Source organism: Lolium perenne, chromosome 1 (assembly GCF_019359855.2).
Source record: "Lolium perenne isolate Kyuss_39 chromosome 1, Kyuss_2.0, whole genome shotgun sequence".
Lineage (NCBI taxonomy): Eukaryota > Viridiplantae > Streptophyta > Magnoliopsida > Poales > Poaceae > Lolium > Lolium perenne.
Genome location: NC_067244.2, coordinates 218,313,372 through 218,335,757, shown reverse-complemented (window position 1 = coordinate 218,335,757; position 22,386 = coordinate 218,313,372). Strand labels below are relative to the sequence as shown.

General features: G+C 43.0%; 1 protein-coding gene across 2 annotated transcripts; it reads right to left on the bottom strand.

Moving 5' to 3' along the window:
* Nucleotides 1-100: 100 nt before the first annotated feature.
* On the bottom strand, nucleotides 101-8,557 carry LOC127327373 (transcription elongation factor SPT6-like). 2 transcript variants are annotated; one of them, XM_051354143.2, is made up of 17 exons: nucleotides 8,295-8,557; nucleotides 8,075-8,185; nucleotides 7,807-7,936; nucleotides 7,639-7,726; nucleotides 7,409-7,547; nucleotides 7,180-7,315; nucleotides 6,815-7,076; nucleotides 6,537-6,731; nucleotides 6,299-6,406; nucleotides 5,827-6,213; nucleotides 5,576-5,686; nucleotides 4,682-5,476; nucleotides 3,228-3,369; nucleotides 1,985-3,144; nucleotides 1,681-1,890; nucleotides 1,080-1,536; nucleotides 101-756 (listed from the first exon to the last, which is right to left on the bottom strand). In XM_051354143.2, the coding sequence occupies exons 1-17, from the start codon at nucleotides 8,329-8,331 to the stop codon at nucleotides 308-310; spliced, it is 4,917 nt and encodes a 1,638-aa protein (XP_051210103.1). In that variant the 5' UTR covers nucleotides 8,332-8,557; the 3' UTR covers nucleotides 101-307. The 2 variants fall into 2 exon arrangements, with proteins under 2 accessions (XP_051210103.1, XP_051210104.1); XM_051354144.2 differs by having other exon boundaries at nucleotides 8,075-8,182.
* Between the last annotated feature and the right edge of the window lie 13,829 nt (nucleotides 8,558-22,386).

Below are 22,386 nucleotides of genomic sequence, written 5' to 3'. Positions count from 1 at the left end.
TATTATCATAACATGAAGCGGACTGCGAAAGCTAACTGAAATAGAAAATAAAGCATCGCGATCATAGGATAATGAGGGCTACCAAGAACCAAAAGACAAATGCGCGGAACCTGTACATGCATTCAGATATAAGGCCGTCCAGAAAGTCACAAGACCAGCAGCAACTAGTAGATTAGCAAGTCCCAACATAGTGGCAATTTTCTCCCGTCGATAGCAGTAAGCAGAGTCTTTAACAGGATTCAAACAAAAAGAAGTTTCCCATTTGATAGTTCTACGAAGGGTTTATGCAGGCAGCACGGCGCACCCTTCACCAGCCCCCACCACCGGTACCCCAACCACCACTTCCGCCATCTTGTGCTGGAACCGCCTTTTTGGCGCTGCCCCATCCCGAGTCATCACCAGCACCAGAGCCAGCAGGAGCAGCTGCTCCCCAACCTCCACCAGCATCAGAGGCAGCGGCAGGTGCTCCCCAGCCTCCACCACCAGCGTCAGAGGCAGCTGCAGGTGCACCCCAGCCTCCATCTCCACCGCCGCCACGGTTATTGTCACCACCGCCGCCGCCCCATCCGGGATCTCCACTTCCAGATCCTCCTCCAGAGCCCCATGCACCTCCACCACTGCCGATGTTATCAGTCCAACCCCCACTGTTGCCGCCGCCACCACCACCATCATCGCTGCCGAAGTTACCTCGCCCACGCCCACGCCCGCGCCCACGACCACGGCCACCAGAGCTGTCCCTTGAATCAAACCTACCTCCTGCTTTCAAAGGAAGAAACATGATACATTAAGAGTGCTTGTGTACTTCTGACAATCTTAAAGCGTTATTTTGGCAAGATTTTAGTGTCAACTCTACAATACAATGATGTTTTACAAATCACAAACTTGTGAGTAGGCAGAAATAAAACAAACAGAGTAATTTTCCAATATTTGTTTCATGTGATTACCCTAAAAAATTCTCAAGGAAAGCCATCTTAGCATTCAGATCTATCCTGAGTAAGCATATGGTAAGTGGTAAAGATGGCTAAACAAATCAAATGCTAAGCTTGACAACAAAAAATTGCAATACTTTAAGCACTGACCTGATCTTCCAGAGAAAGGTCTGTCCCTACCATTGTCACCATCTCCCCTCCACCCATCATTAGCACCACCAGAACCCCAATCTGAATTCTTCATAGGAACCATTGCAGCAACATTTCGCATTGACATGCCAGATTCCGGTGGTGGTTTGTCAATGTGTTTCTGGAAATATGACACAAGGCGATCGATGCTGTCAAAATCCTTCTTCCGGAATCTGAAGCCCTTTGGGTATAACCCTACATACTCATGATGTGGGTTTGTGCTCCTAATGTAGGATAATATAAAGGTGCCTGGATGTTCATGGGATATGCCAAAACAATAGACTATTCTCATAGGATTCTCTGTCTTCTCTGCCCTTAACATTTCATCAACCTCTCCTTTTAACCCCTTCCTGAATTTACGATAGGAGAGCATGCTTTTCAGGTGGCCTACCAATGGATCCACATATCTGTCTATTACCTGTGCATTTGTAGAAGGAAAGATTCACATGTTAGCGGGAAAAAAAAGCAGCTAACTGATAAAGAAGAAATAGAATTGCAGGTTGCAGCCAATTGATATGAACCCAAAGCAACATTACTACTCAAATTTATTTCATGCACTGACCTCGTCAAGATCTTCAAAAGTTTCATTATCAATGGTCAGCGTCTTTCCAAGGCGAAGTAAACTTGTAATATCTTTATGATCCTTGCCGCTTTCAGTTATCTCCTTATGTGCGAAGACACCATCGAATATCTTCAAGGTAAGTGTTAGAAATGATGGGCCCCTAGAACTAGGCCGAATGACCTTCTCACCAGGCTCTTTGTCTCCCAAGAACTGTTTCAACAGACAAAGTTATTACCAAGGAACGAAAGAGCAAAAGAAAGGAAGTGTGCAGAACAGAATCTATTTAACAGCTAGGACAGCAAACCTGCATTGCTTCTTCAGCTGTGAAGTTCTGAAAGTGAGGATGAACAATCATCCGAGGCTTGTAATGTTTCTTTGCAAGTTCCTTCTGTTTCCGGATCTTATCATTCTGGCTTGGAATGATATCTTCTTCATGATAGTAAGGATCATGATTATTTCTGGAGAAAGGCCTTCTCTTCAATTCAGAGATCTTGCATGTTAGGTAAACTATGAACCTATTTTTGTTCACATTCTTAATTTTGCCAGTTAATACGTCACCTTCATGCAACTGAAGTGATTCTGGGTCATAGCCTTCATCAGAATAATTGTCTCCCATAACTATGGCTTTCAAACCAGAATCAAATGTGCACATTATTCGGTTCTCTTGTATGTTACGGACAGTTACTTGAACAATCCTTCCATCTGTTATGTTATCCTCAGTTTCACCAGAAAGCAACCAGAATTCCTCATCTGGACTTGGCTCAGCATATTGGATCCTCCAGTCAGAAAAGCCACGCAGTAGCTCTTCCCTAATGTCATACAATGTTTCCCTTTTACGAGACTCCTCTGGAATACTCTTCATGTATTCATCGATCTTAAGACTCTTAAGTTTTTTTGGCTTTTCTCTTACATGCTCAATTGCCATCTCTTGCTCATCATCATCCATCTCATTCACTTCATCTGCATCCTCGGACTGGACATCCTTGGCCAAATTCTTTGCTAACGCATATGATTCAGGATGGATCCGTGTATCCTCAAGCAGATCAATGATTTGAGCACTGCCTGCAGCTGCACCACTTCGTCGGACACGTAAAAACCCAGACGCATTCATGAATACCTTCCTTCCAAGAGGTTTTACCAGCTCCTTGCGACTAAAGATGGATCCCTCTCTCACCAATTCTTTCTGCAACGCTGAAGCTTTACGTGGCCCCAGACCAGCAACAAATTGTAAAGTGGAAAAATGCCACTCGTGACTAGCAGCAAGATTAACATCAAAGCCAATCTGATTTGTAGCATCGACCATTACTTGCTCAACAACTTCATACTTCTCATCCGGAGTAAGGAACTGATCAAGGGGGTGGAGTTTCCATGACAGTATCTCTTTCCCAGGTCCACAGAGTGTTGCAACCATCGCCAAAGGATTCTGCAAGTACCGACCAAGCGCCACCGCACGCTTCACGATAGCTATACACAAATTAAGATACAAAAGAAGAGTTATTTGGAAGGTTCAAGATCAAAAGAGCAAACAGTAAGTCAACGCACTGTACCTGACTGGCCAGGCAGCTGATCTGAAGATATGCGAGAGTTCTCGTACAACCGAGGCACGGATTCATCACCATAGACAATGCTAAAATTTTCCATTTGCGGGTTCACATCTCTTGGATGATCTTCAACGATTTTAAATATAACCTATGCAAGGACGGAAGTCAGTATAGAATGAAGCAAATCATATTATCAGCTATAGACAAGTGTTATTGTGTTGTTCACTGCGATCTGGCTCCTCCCAACTTAAGGTAGACACATATATGAAAAATCAACCAATCCAAAAGCAACTAAAGCACCCATGATGAAGAGGTTGAACAGAAGGATGCAGGAAATATAAATGTGAAAAGAAAATGGAGCAACTGCATTTTTCATTGCAAAGGAGCAGGCAAAACAAGTCAAATAACACAGTTTTTAGTGATGTAACAGCAACAGTAGGCATTAAAAATCTATTGCAACCCCATGAAGCCCGCTAGCCCAAGATGGGATGGCATCTTGTGTCTCCTTGTCGCAACAGGAAAAAAGGTGCAGTAGTGCTAATGTATGCAGCATCAACAATAGCTAATGACATGTGATGTTCTACAATAGCAAGGTGATACATGATGCCGTTGTTGATAGCAAACTGTCATATATAAAGGAGGAAATTGCAGAAACCACCATTTATTGGTGTCGTAGTTGCGCAAACTACTCACTTTACATGTCTTTTGCATAAATCACCAACTATCCTGTAATAGGTTGTACATAGGTCCAAATCACAGGTTAAGCTAATTACCAACAGGTCTGACTACCAGGGCCAACGAGTTTGTGATGATCTGCTCTGCCTGTCCACATGTCATCAGCTGACAATGTACCCTAACTGATCTAGAAAAATTTGAACAATCTTACAGTTTGAAAGTTTTGTGATTTTATATGAGATTCAACCAACATTTGGTAAAATCTTCAGAAATAAAACATCTTAAATAATCTAGTAACTGAAACAATATGAACTAACTAGCATGTGAAAGTCTGAAACAATTTTGACGAGCCATTTGAAAGTTTCTTCACTTTCTTAGAAATTTGGGCCAAACTTTTTTATTGAAATTCAAACTTTTCAAAAATTACGAGACAACTAGCTGCACGTGCACACGCAATGCCACATCATCACTGCATCATGGGCCCAAATCGTCAGATCTGATGTTAATCAAGTTAATATAGGATTTGGACCTATGTGCAACCTATTGCAAAAAAATAATTGGTGGTATGTGCAAAAAACTTTTAAAGTGAGTAGTTTATGCAACAACGACATCAATAGTTATTGGTTTGTGCGATTTCCTCTATATAAAGAGAGATAAGATCAAGCTTAAGTGGTTGAGGCCCTGTCCAAACATACACGTAGAGGTACTCGTGTATAGCCGTATACTTATGTAATGATGAAACAACAGACATGGTTTACTTAAAGATAAGTAAATTAGCATAATACCTCATAGATATCATCCTTGAGTTGTCTGCAATTCAAATTTGATGCTCCTACACATACAACTTGCGGTGAATGGTCAGTCATGAACTTCAAAACCCTCTGCTGATCGTTCTTCTTCCGCTGCTGCTCAGCAACGCCTTGAGATCTAATACTGAGAGAACCAGCATACAAAACATCCACCAATTCTCCTGATGAGTCTAACATTACAAACGTGGTTGCTGGCTTCCCAGGACCCCAGCAGCAGGCCATAACTCTCAGCTCTGATTCATCATCCAGATCAAGGTCAGCATCCTTCTTGTCAGAATCCTTCTTCTTCCATGGAGCAACAGAAACCTTGTTCCAGAACTGCTGTCCGTATTCCATATGGAGACAACTTTTGGCTTTTGCTGTCAACAGCGCTCGAGCTTCCTTTTCCATTGATGGAAGAAGAAAATTGAGGAAGGCATCATCCAGTATCATCTTCCGTTGCTCATCCCACAATTGTGCAGACTTGCTGACACAGTCACTTAGATAATTCTCACGAGCCTCAGACATGAGCTCTTTCTTTGCATCCTCTGGTAATGATATGGTAACCTTGAGGAGCTTTTCTTCCTCTGCTTTCTGAATAAGAAGCCACTGTGCATCTACAAACTTGTTTAGTGGTTTCTCTCGCAGCCATTTAACACCTGATAGTTGGTGGTAGGGATCTATGATCAAATTGCCCTCAGGTGTGGGCTTTGTTGTGACAACAGCCTTGTTCATGAAGATACCCCTGATATGCTTTTTTACAATAGGCTCACAGCCGATCTCAACAGCTGCCTGATGAGATAAAAAACAAGCACGATATGTGAGATGTTTTGGTCATAGGAAATGAATGGACCCTACAAAGAATGGTTAAATATGTGAGATGTTGGGTACCATGTGTCTGGCACCCCTAAGAACATCTTGTGGAGTTTCAAACATTGCACATGTGAAATTTGTAGCAACATCTTCAGGAGAATCTTTCCCGCTGTCAAGCTCGCCCGCTTCCTGAAATAATCAAATGCAGATAAGGTGTGAATGGTACAATGTATTCAGCCCAGGTGGCAAGACCGCAAGAATAGATGCGGACAAATGATAGGTTGCATATACAGTATTGTTACTGTGAAGTGTGAGCTAAGTTCACGTACAGGTACGCTCGTTAAAGTTAGATGGTGGCCTAATTGCTCAGCACTCCGGCCAAATTGGTTAGCAACCTCCCACAGCCCTGCCTTGTGACAAATACTGTATAGGGATTTCCTTTTCGGTCGCTTAAATTGACCTAACTCTTCAACTTCGCCGGGAGGAAAATGTAGATTGAACTTTGCGTCCACATCTTCCACCTCTTTCTCAGATTTTGCATCATTTAGTGCTTCAATAATAGAGTAATAAAGTTGCCGATTGAGTGTCTGCCTTGTAACATCATCTATTCTTCGTTTCTCTTCCTCGAATCGTTTTTCATAATAAATCTGCAAAGCAAGCTTGCGCTTCTGCAGAAGTAGCCACTTCCTGTCTAAGGTCTGAACAGCCCAAAGCAGCTACAAGCACATGAATTGTGTCAGCAATTGTAAAATCTTGATGAATTATGGGAGACCAACACCTGCCTAGTGTGTGCACAGTTACCTTATGCCACGTCATTTCACGTTTGCCATCGTCATACTCTGGTTCATGGACATCATGGTCCAACAGACTCGGGCAGCTTTCCTTCCTATACATTGCAATGAATGGGATCTGACAGGAGACAATAAATATATCAGCAGATCAAATTTGGAATTACACGAAGCAATAGATTATAACTGGCAACAAAATAACTACATCAGCAAATCAAAGATAAGAAATTACATAACAAGATCAACCGTACTTCAAATTTGTTGACATGTAGCATATACAAGACATTCACAATGTCAGTCTGTTCAATCTCCTTGTTCGCACGCTCATTGCCAAAAAAGGAGAGAAATCCATCACCAGTGAGCTGGTTGTGTATCCATACACTCTCTTCCTCCCTCCTTGAGTTCTCCTCTAGACCCGGAGGATTACCAGTTAATTCCTCAGACAGCTGCCAAAAGGATCAATAGAAGACATTGATTATTATCAAATAAAATCAATACTGTCTTTCACAGGTGTCTAAATGGTACTCGCCTGGATCCTCTCAGGTACATCATTTTCTTTGATTTGCTCATCCTTGGGTGTCATATACTTCTCTGCAAGAATAAATGGCTCAAACTCATCTTCAAGCCTGTTTCCTCTCATCTCGCCAGAATTAATAGCATCCCTCTCAAGCTCTTGCTTTCTTAGTGCTAAAAGCTCATCAACATCCCCAAATATATCATGGGCCTCTTGCAAAGCAGATGATGAAACACCTGCAGCTTGTCTAAGAGGCTTTCTTTTAACCTTCTTCCTTCTGCAATACAATAGCACATGTACATTTAGCAAACATGATCTGAATAATAATTTCACATCAATACCAAACCAGTTGACACAAAATACAAAACAGAAGCACGTACTTCACAACTTGGCCATTCCCATCAATTTCCTCTTCGTCCACGATGAAATCAGCCATTTCATCATCCATGTCATCTTCAGCAACATCATCTTCATCTGCCTGCTGATCCTCCTCGACAATATCCTCCTCAAAGGGCTCTGATCAAATGGTGTTGCAGCAAATAAAAAGTAAGGAGCAAAACTTACTGGGATGGAATACAAGCAAGATAAAATGGAATCAGAAGCAGCTACCTTCATTTCCAAACAAGGAATACTGAACTTTCTCCTCGGCGGTACGCCTTTTACCCGATGCATTGTCATCAGAGAAGCCAGAATGCTCACCCATTTCGGATTCCCTTCCTGCCTTCTTCAACCGCTTAAATTTGTTTCCCTAGAGTAAGCAGAAAAGGTCCATTCTTGAGAAATATGATAAAGACTGGAGCAGGAAAGCTCAATCCAGACACAGATATCCTAAAGCTTACAGCAGGCTTTGGACGATGGATGCCAGTGATGTTATTATCCTGGAGCAACATGTAGTCATCCTCATCAAGCTCAAAATCCTCTGATTCCCTGGCCACACATATCTTGCAGTTTAGGAACTTACAAAGAAGTCATACTCTGTTACAGAACGAGGCATCAAAAGCAACTACCTCTTCTTTTTCTTTTTCTTCTTGCGTCTTTCATCATCACTTGCTCTTGCTTCCTCTTCCTCCTCCTCTTCATCCTCATCGGCATCATCAACGATGAAGCCATCCTTCTCATATTCATTCTGTCCCTCCTCTGCTCACAAACAATTTTACCCAATAATTTTTCCATACTAGGTCGTGAAGAAACCACAGGCGATTCATCTAGTAGAAAAAAGGCAACTAGTGCAAACTACACCAGCCGAATCAAACAGAACGGAGAAATCAAACTGACCTTCCTCGTCCTCCTCATCATCGTCGTCGTCCTGCTCGTCGACGTCATCCCTGCCCCTCCGTGACGGCCGCGGTTCATCCTCCTCCTCCTCAGCCTCGATAAAGTCCTCTTCTAGGGTTCGAACAGAAGCACAAAGATTTCCATCAGAAAACGCACCGAAACCGCCGCCGAGAGCACCGAAACACCCGAAACCGCGGAAATGAGCAACGAAATCGAGCACCTTCGTCGTCGGACACCACCGTGCGTCCCAACCCCATTGTCGTCGAGGCGGCGGAAACCCTAGAGCGCGAGAGAGGTTGGGTGGAGAGCCTCGGGGGGAGAGGTGCTCCTTATATGGGCATCGAGGGAGGCCACGAGATCCGACGGCCACCGGGGAGCCTCAAACCCTAGGCTGGAGCGGGCGGCGGCGAGGTCGAGGAGGAGCGTCGCCGGGGACTTGGAGGTGGCGGTGGGGTGGAGAGTGTGATTTGGGAATGGGGCAAGTTAAGTAAAGGGACGGATTTTGTCAAGGAGTTTATTTCATTCGGGCCCCTGTGTTACGTTTTAATAACAGATTTTAAGGAGACCCCTGTGTTTGTTTGATACTACTGCGATGTCTGCAGATAAGTTCGTGGTCTGTCCAGCGAGGGTGTTACTGTGACATGATATTTTACTTGGAGGAGTCGTTTGGTAATATTCGTGCCATGACTTTTCAACACACGTGAGAGACGATGGAACTGATTTATTTTTTTACCAAATAGACCTCACATATGTAAATAGTATCCTCGTACCACGATATAGGATTGGGACAAACCCATACCGATTACAAACGCAACATCGATGAAACAAAAAATTACAAAGAAATTCAAAGTGGTCACGCACACCAGCCGTCGCTGAACGCAACGTTGTGTGTCGTCTTACCACCTCCAGGTTTGCATCATCATCATCATCATCGCATGTTGCATCCCTCCACTGACCAGGAATTGACTCGGTCGCTGGCAAGCCAGCCCGGCTGCCATTAGGGAGGAGAAGCCACAAAACCTCCGCTCACCTTGTGAACGACATTAGGTCGCTAGTGCAACAGATTGAACCAGTCCAGCAGCAATGCACAAAGATGAATAAATCTGGTAAAGGGACGGATTTTGTGAGGGAGTTTATTTCATTTCGGCCCCTGTGTTACGTTTTAATAATGGATTTTAAGGAGGCCCCTGTCCAGCGAGGGTGTTATTGTGACATGATATTTTACTTGGAGCCGTTTGGTAATATTCGTGTCATGACTTTTCAATACACATGTGAGAGACAATGGACCTGCTTTTTTTTGCCAAACAAACCCCACATATATAAATATTATCCTCGTGCCATGATATAGGATTGGGACAAACCTATAACGATTACAAACGCAACCCTAAAATGAAACAGAAAATTACAAACAAGTCCAAGTAGACACACACTAACACACAACACTCGCCGCTAAACGCAACGTAGTTGGGTGTCGTCTAACCACCTCCAGGTTTGCATCATCATCGTCATCATCGCACATTGCCTCCCTCCACTAACCCGAGAATTGACTCGTCGCTGGCAAAGTGGCAAGCCAACCCGGCTGCCACTAGGGAGGAGACGCCACAGAACCTCCGCTCACCTTGTAAACGACACTAGGTCGCTAGTGTAGCAGATTGAACCAATCCAGCAGCAAGGCACAAAGATGAATTAATCGCCACCGTAGCAAATACTGGGGAGTCCATGTCACCGACAAACTACGCCCGTTGACTTGGGCAGATCTCCGACACCGGAGCCACACGCACCATCTAGAACCATAACTGCAATCAAGGCCTTCCTGGGACCGCATAGCGGGCCTCCGAACTGGAGGTAAAAGAAAGGCACAAGACGGTCCGATAGCAGCTCTACATCGGCCTCTTCCAAACGCAAGGATGCACACAAAAACATTGTTAGGAAAAGCAAGCAGCGTCACCAAGATATCGATCGAGAAAACATGCAAACGCCCCAAAACAATCCGCTTGAGACACCATGAGAGAGGACTGAAAGCAAATCGCAAGATGGAGCGGATTTCATGGACAAAATCCAGCGAGAGAAGCAGCAGAGGATAGCGGATTATTCAAAATATATAGCAATAGGGGACTAAGATGAATCCATCCTTCAAAGGCCAACAACAAGTTAGGGGAGAAAGAGATGGATTCGATCTAGTCGCCTGGAGATTATTTAGTGGTGGAGGAGATCTGGACGCGCCATGATGGAGGCCTACAAAAACAGCGGCGACGAGGATAAACATCCCAACCCAGCCCTACTTGCGTCTCTAAAACGGCATGGAGCTCCACCAACACAAAGACAAGAAGCCGCAACACCGGGACACAACCACGAGTCGAGAATCTACAAGGTGGGAAGCGGCACCGGGCCCTTCTCCTCACCTTCTCTAGCCAGACGAGCCGACAGAGAAGGACGGAAAAGGAAGCATCGGGGAGTCTCTGTACGCGAGGGAGGACAAGAGCGGTAAGGGAAGGAGAAAAGTCTTAGCACTACTACGATGGAATTGCTTGGCCCAGAAATATGTGTTTGGTAACATTCATTTGTCCACCACAAACACCATAAAAAATAATGGGTCTTCCACCATGGCGCTCGCACGCTGGTATCATTCAGATCGCTCAATGAATCGCTCTAATGGGTATTTTCTAGCGACCCCTTTAAATCTCAATGGTTCCCAGGTTTCCTTTACTACGTTTTTTTTGTTCGTTCACCTCTTCGTACCTTTTTTCTGGGAAAGATTTGAATTTATCCACAAGTTCATAAGAAATACAAAGCATCCCAAACATAATAAAAATAACTTCGAGGTCCTTAGAAAACCTAGAGACCACTACTGCCGCTAGAGCGAGCATCCTTCTTAACCTCCACCTTGTATAGGGGAAGGGGGAGGGGTTGGTGCGGCCAACCCTAGGAGGTGGCCGGATGGGCCACCAAGGGCCCATGCGCCCCCACCTCCGAAACCCTACACAGCTAGGAAAATTGCTATCTGTAGCGTGCATTTTTTGCCCTTGGTAGCGTGCTCCCACTTACCTGTAGCGTGTTGTTTAGGAGCCCACGCTACTGGTACCCCTTAGCTGTAGCATGGCCTTTTCTCACACGCTACAGCTAATACCAGTAGCGTGTGTAAAAGCAGGCACGCCACTAACATTGATGCACCTATAGTCATATTCCTAGTAGTGTGCTAGTCGCCCCTATAAGCTCGTGGGGGTGGATGGCCACTTAATGGCTCCATTAAGGCGGGATGCACCTTTATTAAATAAATAAATATATAATTAAATATTAATTCACTTAATAAATACATAATACATATTTTTTAAATTCCCGATGATCCGAGACACCTCTCGAACCACTCCGAACATCCTTCGGATTCTCTCGGGAACCTTTATGGTTCTATCTTCTTTATTATCCAATTATTCTGATGAATCCAGGGATATCTTTACTTTCGTTGAACCCTTAACTGTGTTTCCCTATGGTTCGAGAACTACTCAGACATGATCGAGACGCCTCTCCGATCAATGATCACTAGGGGTGTTCTGGAGAACAATAATGATCCATGTGTATTTGATGCATGTAAAATACATACATGAACTTTGCACTTTATTAACATATATTCTCACATATTTGCAACATATATGATGTTATTTCCATATTTTATATTGATTTATATGGATTTATCAATGATCCCCTTTATTTGGGTTATAAGTCTACAGAACAGAAAAACCATGTTTTATGTATTTTTCATCTCTAGAAGAAACTAAAAAAGACTATCTTTGTGCTTCACTTATTATGACAACCACATAAATGAAGTAGCAATTTGCTACTCCCTCCGGTTCATATTAATTGACTCTAATATGAATGTATCTAGACACATTTTAGTTCTAGATACATTAAGTCAATTAATATGAATCGGAGGGAGTAGTAGAAGACTTACCCCCTTGAGTTACTCCACTTCACTTCACTTCATCTCATTTTACTTTAATGCACTTTACTTTTATTGCATTAGTTTTACTTCTTAAATTTTACTTTCAGCACATATAGGTTCATAGTAAAAACATCTTCACACACACACATTATAGATCCTAGACTTGCATAGAAGGCTATATAAGTGGGTTATAGGGCTTTAGCTTCTCGTGGGTTCGACACTCAAATATTTATTGAATTGTACTGCGGTATTCCTCTGTACTTGGGGTTATCAAGATACTTTTCTGACGCCGTTGTCGGGGAGCGTAGCGCTAAGATTCTATTCTTGTTTGCATTGCTAGTTTACTTTTAGTACCTTTTTATAAAACTAAAATCCAAAAAAATAGAAAATGGAAAATATGAATAATACTCCTGCTATGAGCACAAGTATGAATATCAATAGGTCCGACATATGGCCAGACCTATGGGTGATTTTTCGTTACAATATAATCTTATATTGCCATCATACACGTGTGTACCAAACTTTATAATCCGATTCAGCAACATAAGATGGTACTACTATTTGATTTTTTTGAGCTTTTGTACTACTACTTTTTTTTAAATCTGGTACTACTACTTTTTTTAGGGGAACTAGAGGGCTTTATTCAGTAATCAAGTTCATCAGGATACAAGTAATGTTCGGCTACTACTAAGCTACACGTTTGAGTAGTCGACTACTAGAACAGTACTGGGGCTCCGCTGAAGTAGTGCGGCTCAGAGCTAGGGTTGACAATGGGTACCCATGACCCGCGTACCCGCCGGGTAAAAACTCAATAGGAGTACGGGTATGGGATAAAATATTACCCATGGGTTTGTGGATGGGAAACATATCATACCCATCGGGTAGAGTGGGTACGGGTATGGGATCATGGAACCCATACCCACGTACCCATGTACCCATCTAAATTTAACAAGTGGGCCATCGTAATATTCTAAATTACTCAACTTTCCCCCTAGTCATGTCTTCATGTTGCTAGGCTGAACATCATGCTTTTTGGTCTTACAATCGCTGCTAGGTTAGTGAGAATTAGACCTCTATTTACAAGTTCTTCACGTCTTGTCGTATTTTTTAGATCAATTTGATGTGTTGTAAGCGCGGGTATTTTTACCCGCGGGTACCCATTTACCCTGTCGGGTGATGGGTATGGGAAAAATTTATACCCATTGACGGGTATGGGTACAGGTGATGGGTAAGAATGAAAGTGATGGGTACGGGTATGGGATGGCTCTACCCGTACCCATACCCTGCGGGTGCCATCCCTACTCAGAGCATCTTCAGTCGCGTCGCTCAAAATGCGTTCGGATTGAGCGCCAGATCGAATGTTTGGGGGTCGTCGCCACGTGGTGTCGCTTTTGGGGCGTGTCTGTTTCCAGCCGATTCCCCCAAACGAGGTCTCAAAACATTTTGATAATACGAAATATAAAGTTTTTCATGCAAATTTAATTATATATTACAAGTTTGAATGAAAACGGTTACGTGATCGCCCCTAGCCTACTTGTCGTCCCTCGGAGCACTTGACGGTCCCGCCCCATCGTTGCCTCTCTCCATGTTTCGCTTCGCCGCCGCCGCTCGCCGCTCCCCCCGCAGCGCGGTCGCCAGAGCGCGGTGGGCCGCTGCGTCCTCTAGGAGCCACTCCTGCAGCGCCTCGTTGGCGTCATCCTCGCCCTTATTCAGCATCTCGAAGGACGTGAGGATGGCCCTCTGCTCCGCCGCCTTCTCCTCCGGGTCAGACCCGCTCTAGTAGTAGTCGTCGTCGTCCTTCGCGGACGCAGCCTCCCGCCGTTGATGCTTGATAACCCACAAGTATAGGGGATCGCGATAGTCTTCGAGGGAAGTAAAACCCAAATTTATTGATTCGACACAAGGGGAGGTAAAGAATACTTATAAGCCTTAACAACTGAGTTGCCAATTCAGCTGCACCTGGAAAAGCACTAGCAACAGGGGTGATGTGAAAGTAGCAGTAATATGAGAGCAGTAGTAACAGTAACACAGCAGCAGTAATAGCAATATGAGAGCAATGGCACCAGAAAATAGTTGATACTACTTCCAATGACATATAGAACAAGTATATGATGATGAGATATGGACCGGGGTTCCCAGCGATCTACACTAGTGGTAACTCTCCAATAACAAGTAACAAGTGTTGGGTGAACAAATTACAGTTGGGCAATTGATAGGAATCAAAGCATTAAGACAGAACATCCAGATTATTAATTATGTAGGCATGTTTTCCAATTATAGTCGTACGTGCTCGCAATGAGAAACTTGCACAACATCTTTTGTCCTACCAGCCGGTGGCAGCCGGGCCTCAAGGGAAACTACTGGATATTAAGGTACTCCTTTTAATAGAGCACCGGAGCAAAGCATTAACACTCCGTGAAAACATGTGTCCCTCACATCACCGCCATCCCCTCCGGTTGTCCCGATTTCTGTCACTTCGGGGCCTTTGGTTCCGGACAGTGACATGTGCATACAACTTGTAGATACAATCTAAGCAACAAGTATAGAGCTCAAATCTAAGATCATGCCACTCGGGCCCTAGTGACAAGCATTAAGCATAACAAGATTGCAGCAACAATAACTTCACAAACTTTATAGATAGACTAATCATAATGTATCATCCATCGGATCCCAACAAACACAACACCGATTACATCAGATGAATCTCAATCATGTAAGGTAGCTCATGAGATCATTGTATTGAAGTACATGGAGGAGAGTATACCGACATAGCTACTGCTAGAACCCGTAGTCCATGGGGGAACTACTCACGGAGCATGTTGGAGGCGGTGGCGTCGATGGAGATGGCTTCCGGGGCACTTCCCCGTCCCGGCAGGGTGCCGGAACAGAGACTTCTGTCCCCCGAATTGGAGTTTCGCGATGGCGGCGGCGCCCCTGGAGTCTTTCTGGAGTTTCGTCAATTGGTCCGGTGTTTTTAGGTCGAAAGGGATTTTATAGGCGAAGAGGCGGCGCAGGGGGGCACCTGGGGGCGCCTCACCCTAGGCTGGCGCGGGCCCAGGCTTGGCCGCGCCGCCATAGGGTGTGGTGGCCCTCTGGCCCCTCTCCGACTCTTCTTCTTCGGTGTTCTGGAGCCTTCCGGGAAAAATAGGAGGTTTGGCGTTGATTTCGTCCAATTCCGAGAATATTGCCCAAACAGCCTTTCTGGAACCAAAAACAGCAGAAAACAGGAACTGGCACTGTGGCATCTTGTTAATAGGTTAGTTCCGGAAAACGCATAAAAACATTATAAAGTGCAAGCAAAACATGTAAGTATTGTCATAAAACAAGCATGGAACGACAGAAATTATGGATACGTTGGAGACGTATCAGCATCCCCAAGCTTAGTTCCTGCTCGTCCCGAGCAGGTAAACGATAAAAAGAATAATTTCTGTAGTGACATGCTACTTACATAACCTTGATCATACTATTACAAAGCATATGAAATGAATGAAGTGACTCAAGGCAATGGTCTATAGTTGCTAACAAATAGATAACATATAGCAAAACTTTTCATGAAGAGTACTTTCAAGACAAGCATCAAAAGTCTTGCACAAGAGTTAACTCATAAAGCAATAAATTCAAAGTAAAGGCATCGAAGCAACACAAAGGAAGATATAAGTTTCAGCGGTTGCTTTCAACTTTCAACATGCATATCTCATGGATAATTGTCAACACAAAGTAATATGATGAATGCAAATATGCAAGTATGTAAGAATCAATGCACAGTTAACACAAGTGTTTGCTTCTAAGGTGGAAGGAAGTAGGTAAACTAACTCAACATAAAGTAAAAGAATGGCCCTTCGCAGAGGGAAGCATTGATTGCTATATTTGTGCTAGAGCTTTGGTTTTGAAAACATAAAGAGAGCATAAAAGTAAAGTTTTGAGAGGTGTTTGTTGTTGTCAACGAATGGTAGTGGGCACTCTAACCCCCTTGCCAGACAAACCTTCAAAGAGCGGCTCCCATGAATTATTTTTATTTTTGGGTGTCGCTGAAGATCTTGGCGAGTTTCTCTCTTGCCCTGGTGCTGACGTAGCGTGTCGACGAAGTTTCTTCTTCTCCTGATTCGGTTGACGATGTACAGCTTGAAAAATCAGAATCGACCGCCGACGATCCCGACGAAATCGGAATTTCGACACGATACGATCCTTCCTTCTCGACGCGAAAGCGAAACCTTCCGAACGTCATCTCCATAGGCTCCGCCAGATACGCATATGCATCCAAACGGGAGGGTGGGTGAGGAACAAAATCGACAGGACCAGCAGCGATCTGTTTACCTCGATCCATTGCGTTGCTTGCAGTTGATGATGTCGAAGATCTTGAACGTGCCATCGAGATCAGATCCTTACGCCTCTAGTTCCCACAGACGGCGCCAATTGACAAGGTATCAACTTGTCAATGCCTATGGATTGTAGGCTAGGGTTTAGTTGGAAGTAGAGGGCAAGTAGATCTCGAAGGTTTCAGCCGAAAAGTACTCGACGATTATGAAAACTAGGGTTTGTAACAATGATTCGATGCCTTCCTCGTCCCTCGACTCCCCCTTTATATAGGAGGCGGAGCCGAGGGATTCGTGTTGTACAAGTTACAGAGTCCGAGATGGTTTCTAACTCATCCCGTAAGATTACAAATAACGCTTCCTATTACAACTCTAACTTTCCTTAATAATATCTTGGGCTTCCGAATCTTCTTATTCTTCGGGTAGTGGGCCTTCAGTAAACCCCGGGTACTATCTTCGGCAGGCCTATTTGGGATGCCTATGTCAGCACTCCTTTCAACCTTTCTTTCACAAACCATGGCTAACCGAATCCTCGGGTGCCTGCTGATACATCTCCGACGTATCGATAATTTCTTATGTTCCATGCCACATTATTGATGTTATCTACATGTTTTATGCACACTTTATGTCATATTCGTGCATTTTCTGGAACTAACCTATTAACAAGATGCCGAAGTGCCCGATTCTTTGTTTCTGCTGTTTTTGGTTTCAGAAATCCTAGTAAGGAAATATTCTCGGAATTGGACGAAATCAACGCCCAGGGGCCTATTTTTCCACGAAGCTTCCAGAAGTCCGAAGACGAAACGAAGTGGGGCCACAGGGTGCCCAAACCCTAGGGCGGCGCGGCCCCCCCCATGGCCGCGCCGGCCTATGGTGTGGGGCCCCTGTGCCCCCTCCTGACTTGCCCTTTCGCCTACTTAAAGCCTCCGTGACGAAACCCCCAGTACCGAGAGCCACGATACGGAAAACCTTCCAGAGACGCCGCCAACGCCGATCCCATCTCGGGGGATCCAGGAGATCGCCTCCGGCACCCTGCCGGAGAGGGGAATCATCTCCCGGAGGACTCTACGCCGCCATGGTCGCCTCCGGTGTGATGTGTGAGTAGTCTACCCCTGGACTATGGGTCCATAGCAGTAGCTAGATGGTTGTCTTCTCCCCATTGTGCTATCATTGTCGGATCTTGTGAGCTGCCTAACATGATCAAGATCATCTATCTGTAATTCTATATGTTGCGTTTGTTGGGATCCGATGAATAGAGAATACTTGTTATGTTGATTATCAAAGTTATATCTATGTGTTGTTTATGATCTTGCATGCTCTCCGTTACTAGTAGATGCTCTGGCCAAGTAGATGCTTGTAACTCCAAGAGGGAGTATTTATGCTCGATAGTGGGTTCATGCCTGCATTGACACCGGGACAAAGTGATGTAAAGTTCTAAGGTTGTGTTGTGCTGTTGCCACTAGGGATAAAACATTGATGCTATGTCTAAGGATGTAGTTGTTGATTACATTACGCACCATACTTAATGCAATTGTCTGTTGCTTTGCAACTTAATACTGGAAGGGGTTCGGATGATAACCTGAAGGTGGACTTTTTAGGCATAGATGCAGTTGGATGGTGGTCTATGTACTTTGTCGTAATGCCCAATTAAATCTCACTATACTCATCATGATATGTATGTGCATGGTCATGCTCTCTTTATTTGTCAATTGCCCAACTGTAATTTGTTCACCCAACATGCTGTTTGTCTTATGGGAGAGACACCTCTAGTGAACTGTGGACCCCGGTCCAATTCTCTTTACTGAAATACAATCTACTGCAATACTGTTTTACTGTTTTCTGCAAACAATCATCTTCCACACAATACGGTTAATCCTTTGTTACAGCAAGCCGGTGAAATTGACAACCTCACTGTTTCGTTGGGGCAAAGTACTTTGGTTGTGTTGTGCAGGTTCCACGTTGGCGCCGGAATCCCTGGTGTTGCGCCGCACTACATCCCGCCGCCATCAACCTTCAACGTGCTTCTTGGCTCCTCCTGGTTCGATAAACCTTGGTTTCTTTCTGAGGGAAAACTTGCTGCTGTGCGCATCATACCTTCCTCTTGGGGTTCCCAACGAACGTGTGAGTTACACGCCATCAAGCTAGATTTATGGCGCCGTTGCCGGGGAGATCAAGACACGCTGCAAGGGGAGTCTCCACTTCTCAATCTCTTTACTTTGTTTTTGTCTTACTTAGTTTTATTTACTACTTTGTTTGCTGCACTAAATCAAAATACAAAAAAATTAGTTGCTAGTTTTACTTTATTTGCTATCTTGTTTGCTATATCAAAAACACAAAAAAATTAGTTTACTTGCATTTACTTTATCTAGTTTGCTTTATTTACTGTTGCTAAAATGGCCAACCCTGAAAATACTAAGTTGTGTGACTTCACAACCACAAATAATAATGATTTCTTATGCACACCTATTGCTCCACCTGCTACTACAGCAGAATTCTTTGAAATTAAACCTGCTTTACTAAATCTTGTTATGCGAGAGCAATTTTCTGGTGTTAGTTCTGATGATGCTGCTGCCCATCTTAATAATTTTGTTGAACTATGTGAAATGCAAAAATATAAAGATGTAGATGGTGACATTATTAAACTAAAATTATTCCCTTTCTCATTAAGAGGAAGAGCTAAAGATTGGTTGCTATCTCTGCCTAAGAATAGTATTGATTCATGGACTAAATGCAAGGATGCTTTTATTGGTAGATATTATCCCCCTGCTAAAATTATATCTTTGAGGAGTAGCATAATGAATTTTAAACAATTAGATACTGAACATGTTGCTCAAGCTTGGGAAAGAATGAAATCTCTGGTTAAAAATTGCCCAACCCATGGACTGACTACTTGGATGATCATCCAAACCTTATATGCAGGACTAAATTTTTCTTCACGGAATTTATTGGATTCAGCTGCTGGAGGTACCTTTATGTCCATCACTCTTGGTGAAGCAACAAAGCTTCTTGATAATATGATGATCAACTACTCTGAATGGCACACGGAAAGAGCTCCACAAGGTAAGAAGGTAAATTCTGTCGAAGAAACCTCTTCCTTGAGTGATAAGATTGATGCTATTATGTCTATGCTTGTAAATGATAGGACTAATATTGATCCTAATAATGTTCCATTAGCTTCATTGGTTGCACAAGAAGAACATGTTGATGTAAACTTCATTAAAAATAGTAATTTCAACAACAATACTTACCGGAACAATTCTAGTAACAACTATAGGCCATATCCTTATAATAATGGCAACGGCTATGGTAATTCTTATGGGAATTCTTACAACAATAATAGGAGTTCACCCCCTGGACTTGAAGCCATGCTTAAAGAATTTATTAGTATACAAACTGCTTTTAACAAATCTGTTGAAGAAAAGCTTGGGAAAATTGATATACTTGCTTCTAAAGTCGATAGTCTTGCTGCTGATGTTGATCTTTTGAAATCGAAAGTTTTGCCTAATGAGAATCATCATAATAAAATTGTTACTACAGCAAATGCCATCCAAGTTAGAATTAATGAGAATATAAGATTAATGGCTGAACCGCGTGCTAGGTGGGATAGAGAAGAAAATGAAAAACTAGCTAAAGAGAAGAATGTAGCTAAGGTTTGGACTATTACCACCACTAGTAATGCTAATGCTACACATGTTGCTGCACCTCCTACTAATAATAATAAAAGAATTGGTGTTAGCAATGTTTCCACTTCTAATGCAAAGCGAGAAACCGCTCAAATCTGCTAAAACCGCTGTGATAAAGCTGCTGAAATTTTTTCCAACATTGGGGATGATGATCCCATTGCTTTAGATTATAATGGTTTGAATTTTGATGATTGCCACATCTCTGAAGTTATAAAGTTCTTGCAAACACTTGCTAAAAGTCCTAATGCTAGTGCTATAAATTTGGCTTTCACGCAACATATTACAAATGCTCTCATAAAAGCTAGAGAAGAGAAACTAGAGCGCGAAGCCTCTATTCCTAAAAATCTAGAGGATGGTTGGGAGCCCATCATTAAGATGAAGGTTAAAGATTTTGATTGTAATGCTTTATGTGATCTTGGTGCAAGTATTTCTGTTATGCCTAAGAAAATTTATGATATGCTTGACTTGCCACCGCTGAAAAATTGTTATTTGGATGTTAATCTCGCTGATCATTCTACAAAGAAACCTTTGGGTAAAGTTGATAATGTTCACATTACCGTTAACAATAACCTTATTCCCGTTGATTTTGTTGTCTTGGATATTGAATGCAATGCATCTTGTCCCATTATATTGGGAAGACCTTTTCTTCGAACTGTTGGTGCTATCATTGATATGAAGGAAGGTAATATAAAATATCAATTTCCTCTCAAGAAAGGTATGGAACACTTCCCTAGAAAGAGAATGAAGTTACCTTTTGATTCTATTATGAGAACAAATTATGATGTTGACACTTCGTCTCTTGATAATACTTGATACACACTTTCTGCGCCTAGCTGAAAGGCGTTAAAGAAAAGCGCTTATGGGAGACAACCCATGTTTTTACCTACAGTACTTTGTTTTTATTTTGTGTCTTGGAAGTTGTTTACTACTGTAGCAACCTCTCCTTATCTTAGTTTTGTGTTTTTTTGTGCCAAGTTAAGCCGTTGATAGAAAAGTAAGTACTAGATTCGGAAATACTTTTGTACACCCACGCATGGGTGTGGGTGTTTCCGTCACCGTTCATTTATTACTCGAGATTCGTGCCCACCATAGTATATGAAAAGATTCCTTTCTCTCTCCTCTTTTTATCCGAATCTCAAAGCACAATGGACGGTGACAGAAACACCCACACCCATGCGTGGGTGTACAAAATCCACTCTCGTACTAGATTTGGATTACTGCGCAGTTCCAGATTTCTTTGCTGTCACGAATCTGGGTCCACCTCCCTGTGGGTAGCTCAGAAAATTAAGCCAATTTACGTGCATGATCCTCAGATATGTACGCAACTTTCATTCAATTTGAGCATTTTCATTTGAGCAAGTCTGGTGCCATTTTAAAATTCGTCAATACGAACTGTTCTGTTTTGACAGATTCTGCCTTTTATTTCGCATTGCCTCTTTTGCTATGTTGGATGAATTTCTTTGATCCACTAATGTCCAGTAGCATTATGCAATGTCCAGAAGTGTTAAGAATGATTGTGTCACCTCTGAATATGTTAATTTTTATTATGCACTAACCCTCTAATAAGTTGTTTCGAGTTTGGTGTGGAGGAAGTTTTCAAGGATCAAGAGAGGAGTATGATGCAACATGATCAAGGAGAGTGAAAGCTCTAAGCTTGGGGATGCCCCGGTGGTTCACCCCTGCATATTCTAAGAAGACTCAAGCGTCTAAGCTTGGGGATGCCCAAGGCATCCCCTTCTTCATCGACAACATTATCAGGTTCCTCCCCTGAAACTATATTTTTATTCCATCACATCTTATGTGCTTTGCTTGGAGCGTCGGTTTGTTTTTGTTTTTTTATTTTGTTTGAATAAAATGGATCCTAGCATTCACTTTATGGGAGAGAGACACGCTCCGCTGTAGCATATGGACAAGTATGTCCTTGGTTTCTACTCATAGTATTCATGGCGAAGTTTCTCCTTCGTTAAATTGTTATATGGTTGGAATTGGAAAATGATACATGTAGTAATTGCTATTAATGTCTTGGGTAATGTGATACTTGGCAATTGTTGTGCTCATGATTAAGCTCTTGCATCATATGCTTTGCACCTATTAATGAAGAAATACATAGAGCATGCTAAAATTTGGTTTGCATATTTGGTTTCTCTAAGGTCTAGATAATTTCTAGTATTGAGTTTGAACAACAAGGAAGACGGTGTAGAGTCTTATAATGTTTTCAATATGTCTTTTATGTGAGTCTTGCTGCACCGGTTCATCCTTGTGTTTGTTTCAAATAAGCCTTGCTAGCCTAAACCTTGTATCGAGAGGGAATACTTCTCATGCATCCAAAATACTTGAGCCAACCACTATGCCATTTGTGTCCACCATACCTACCTACTA

Excerpts from the sequence above, each read along its gene's own strand:
- LOC127327373 (XM_051354143.2), bottom strand. The coding sequence starts at position 8,331 with ATGGGGTTGGGACGCACGGTGGTGTCCGACGACGAAG. Across the intron at positions 6,732-6,814 it reads ATGTACCTGAGAGGATCCAG|CTGTCTGAGGAATTAACTGG; the intron begins GCGAGTACCATT and ends TCCTTTTGGCAG. Across the intron at positions 6,214-6,298 it reads GTGAAATGACGTGGCATAAG|CTGCTTTGGGCTGTTCAGAC; the intron begins GTAACTGTGCAC and ends ATGTGCTTGTAG.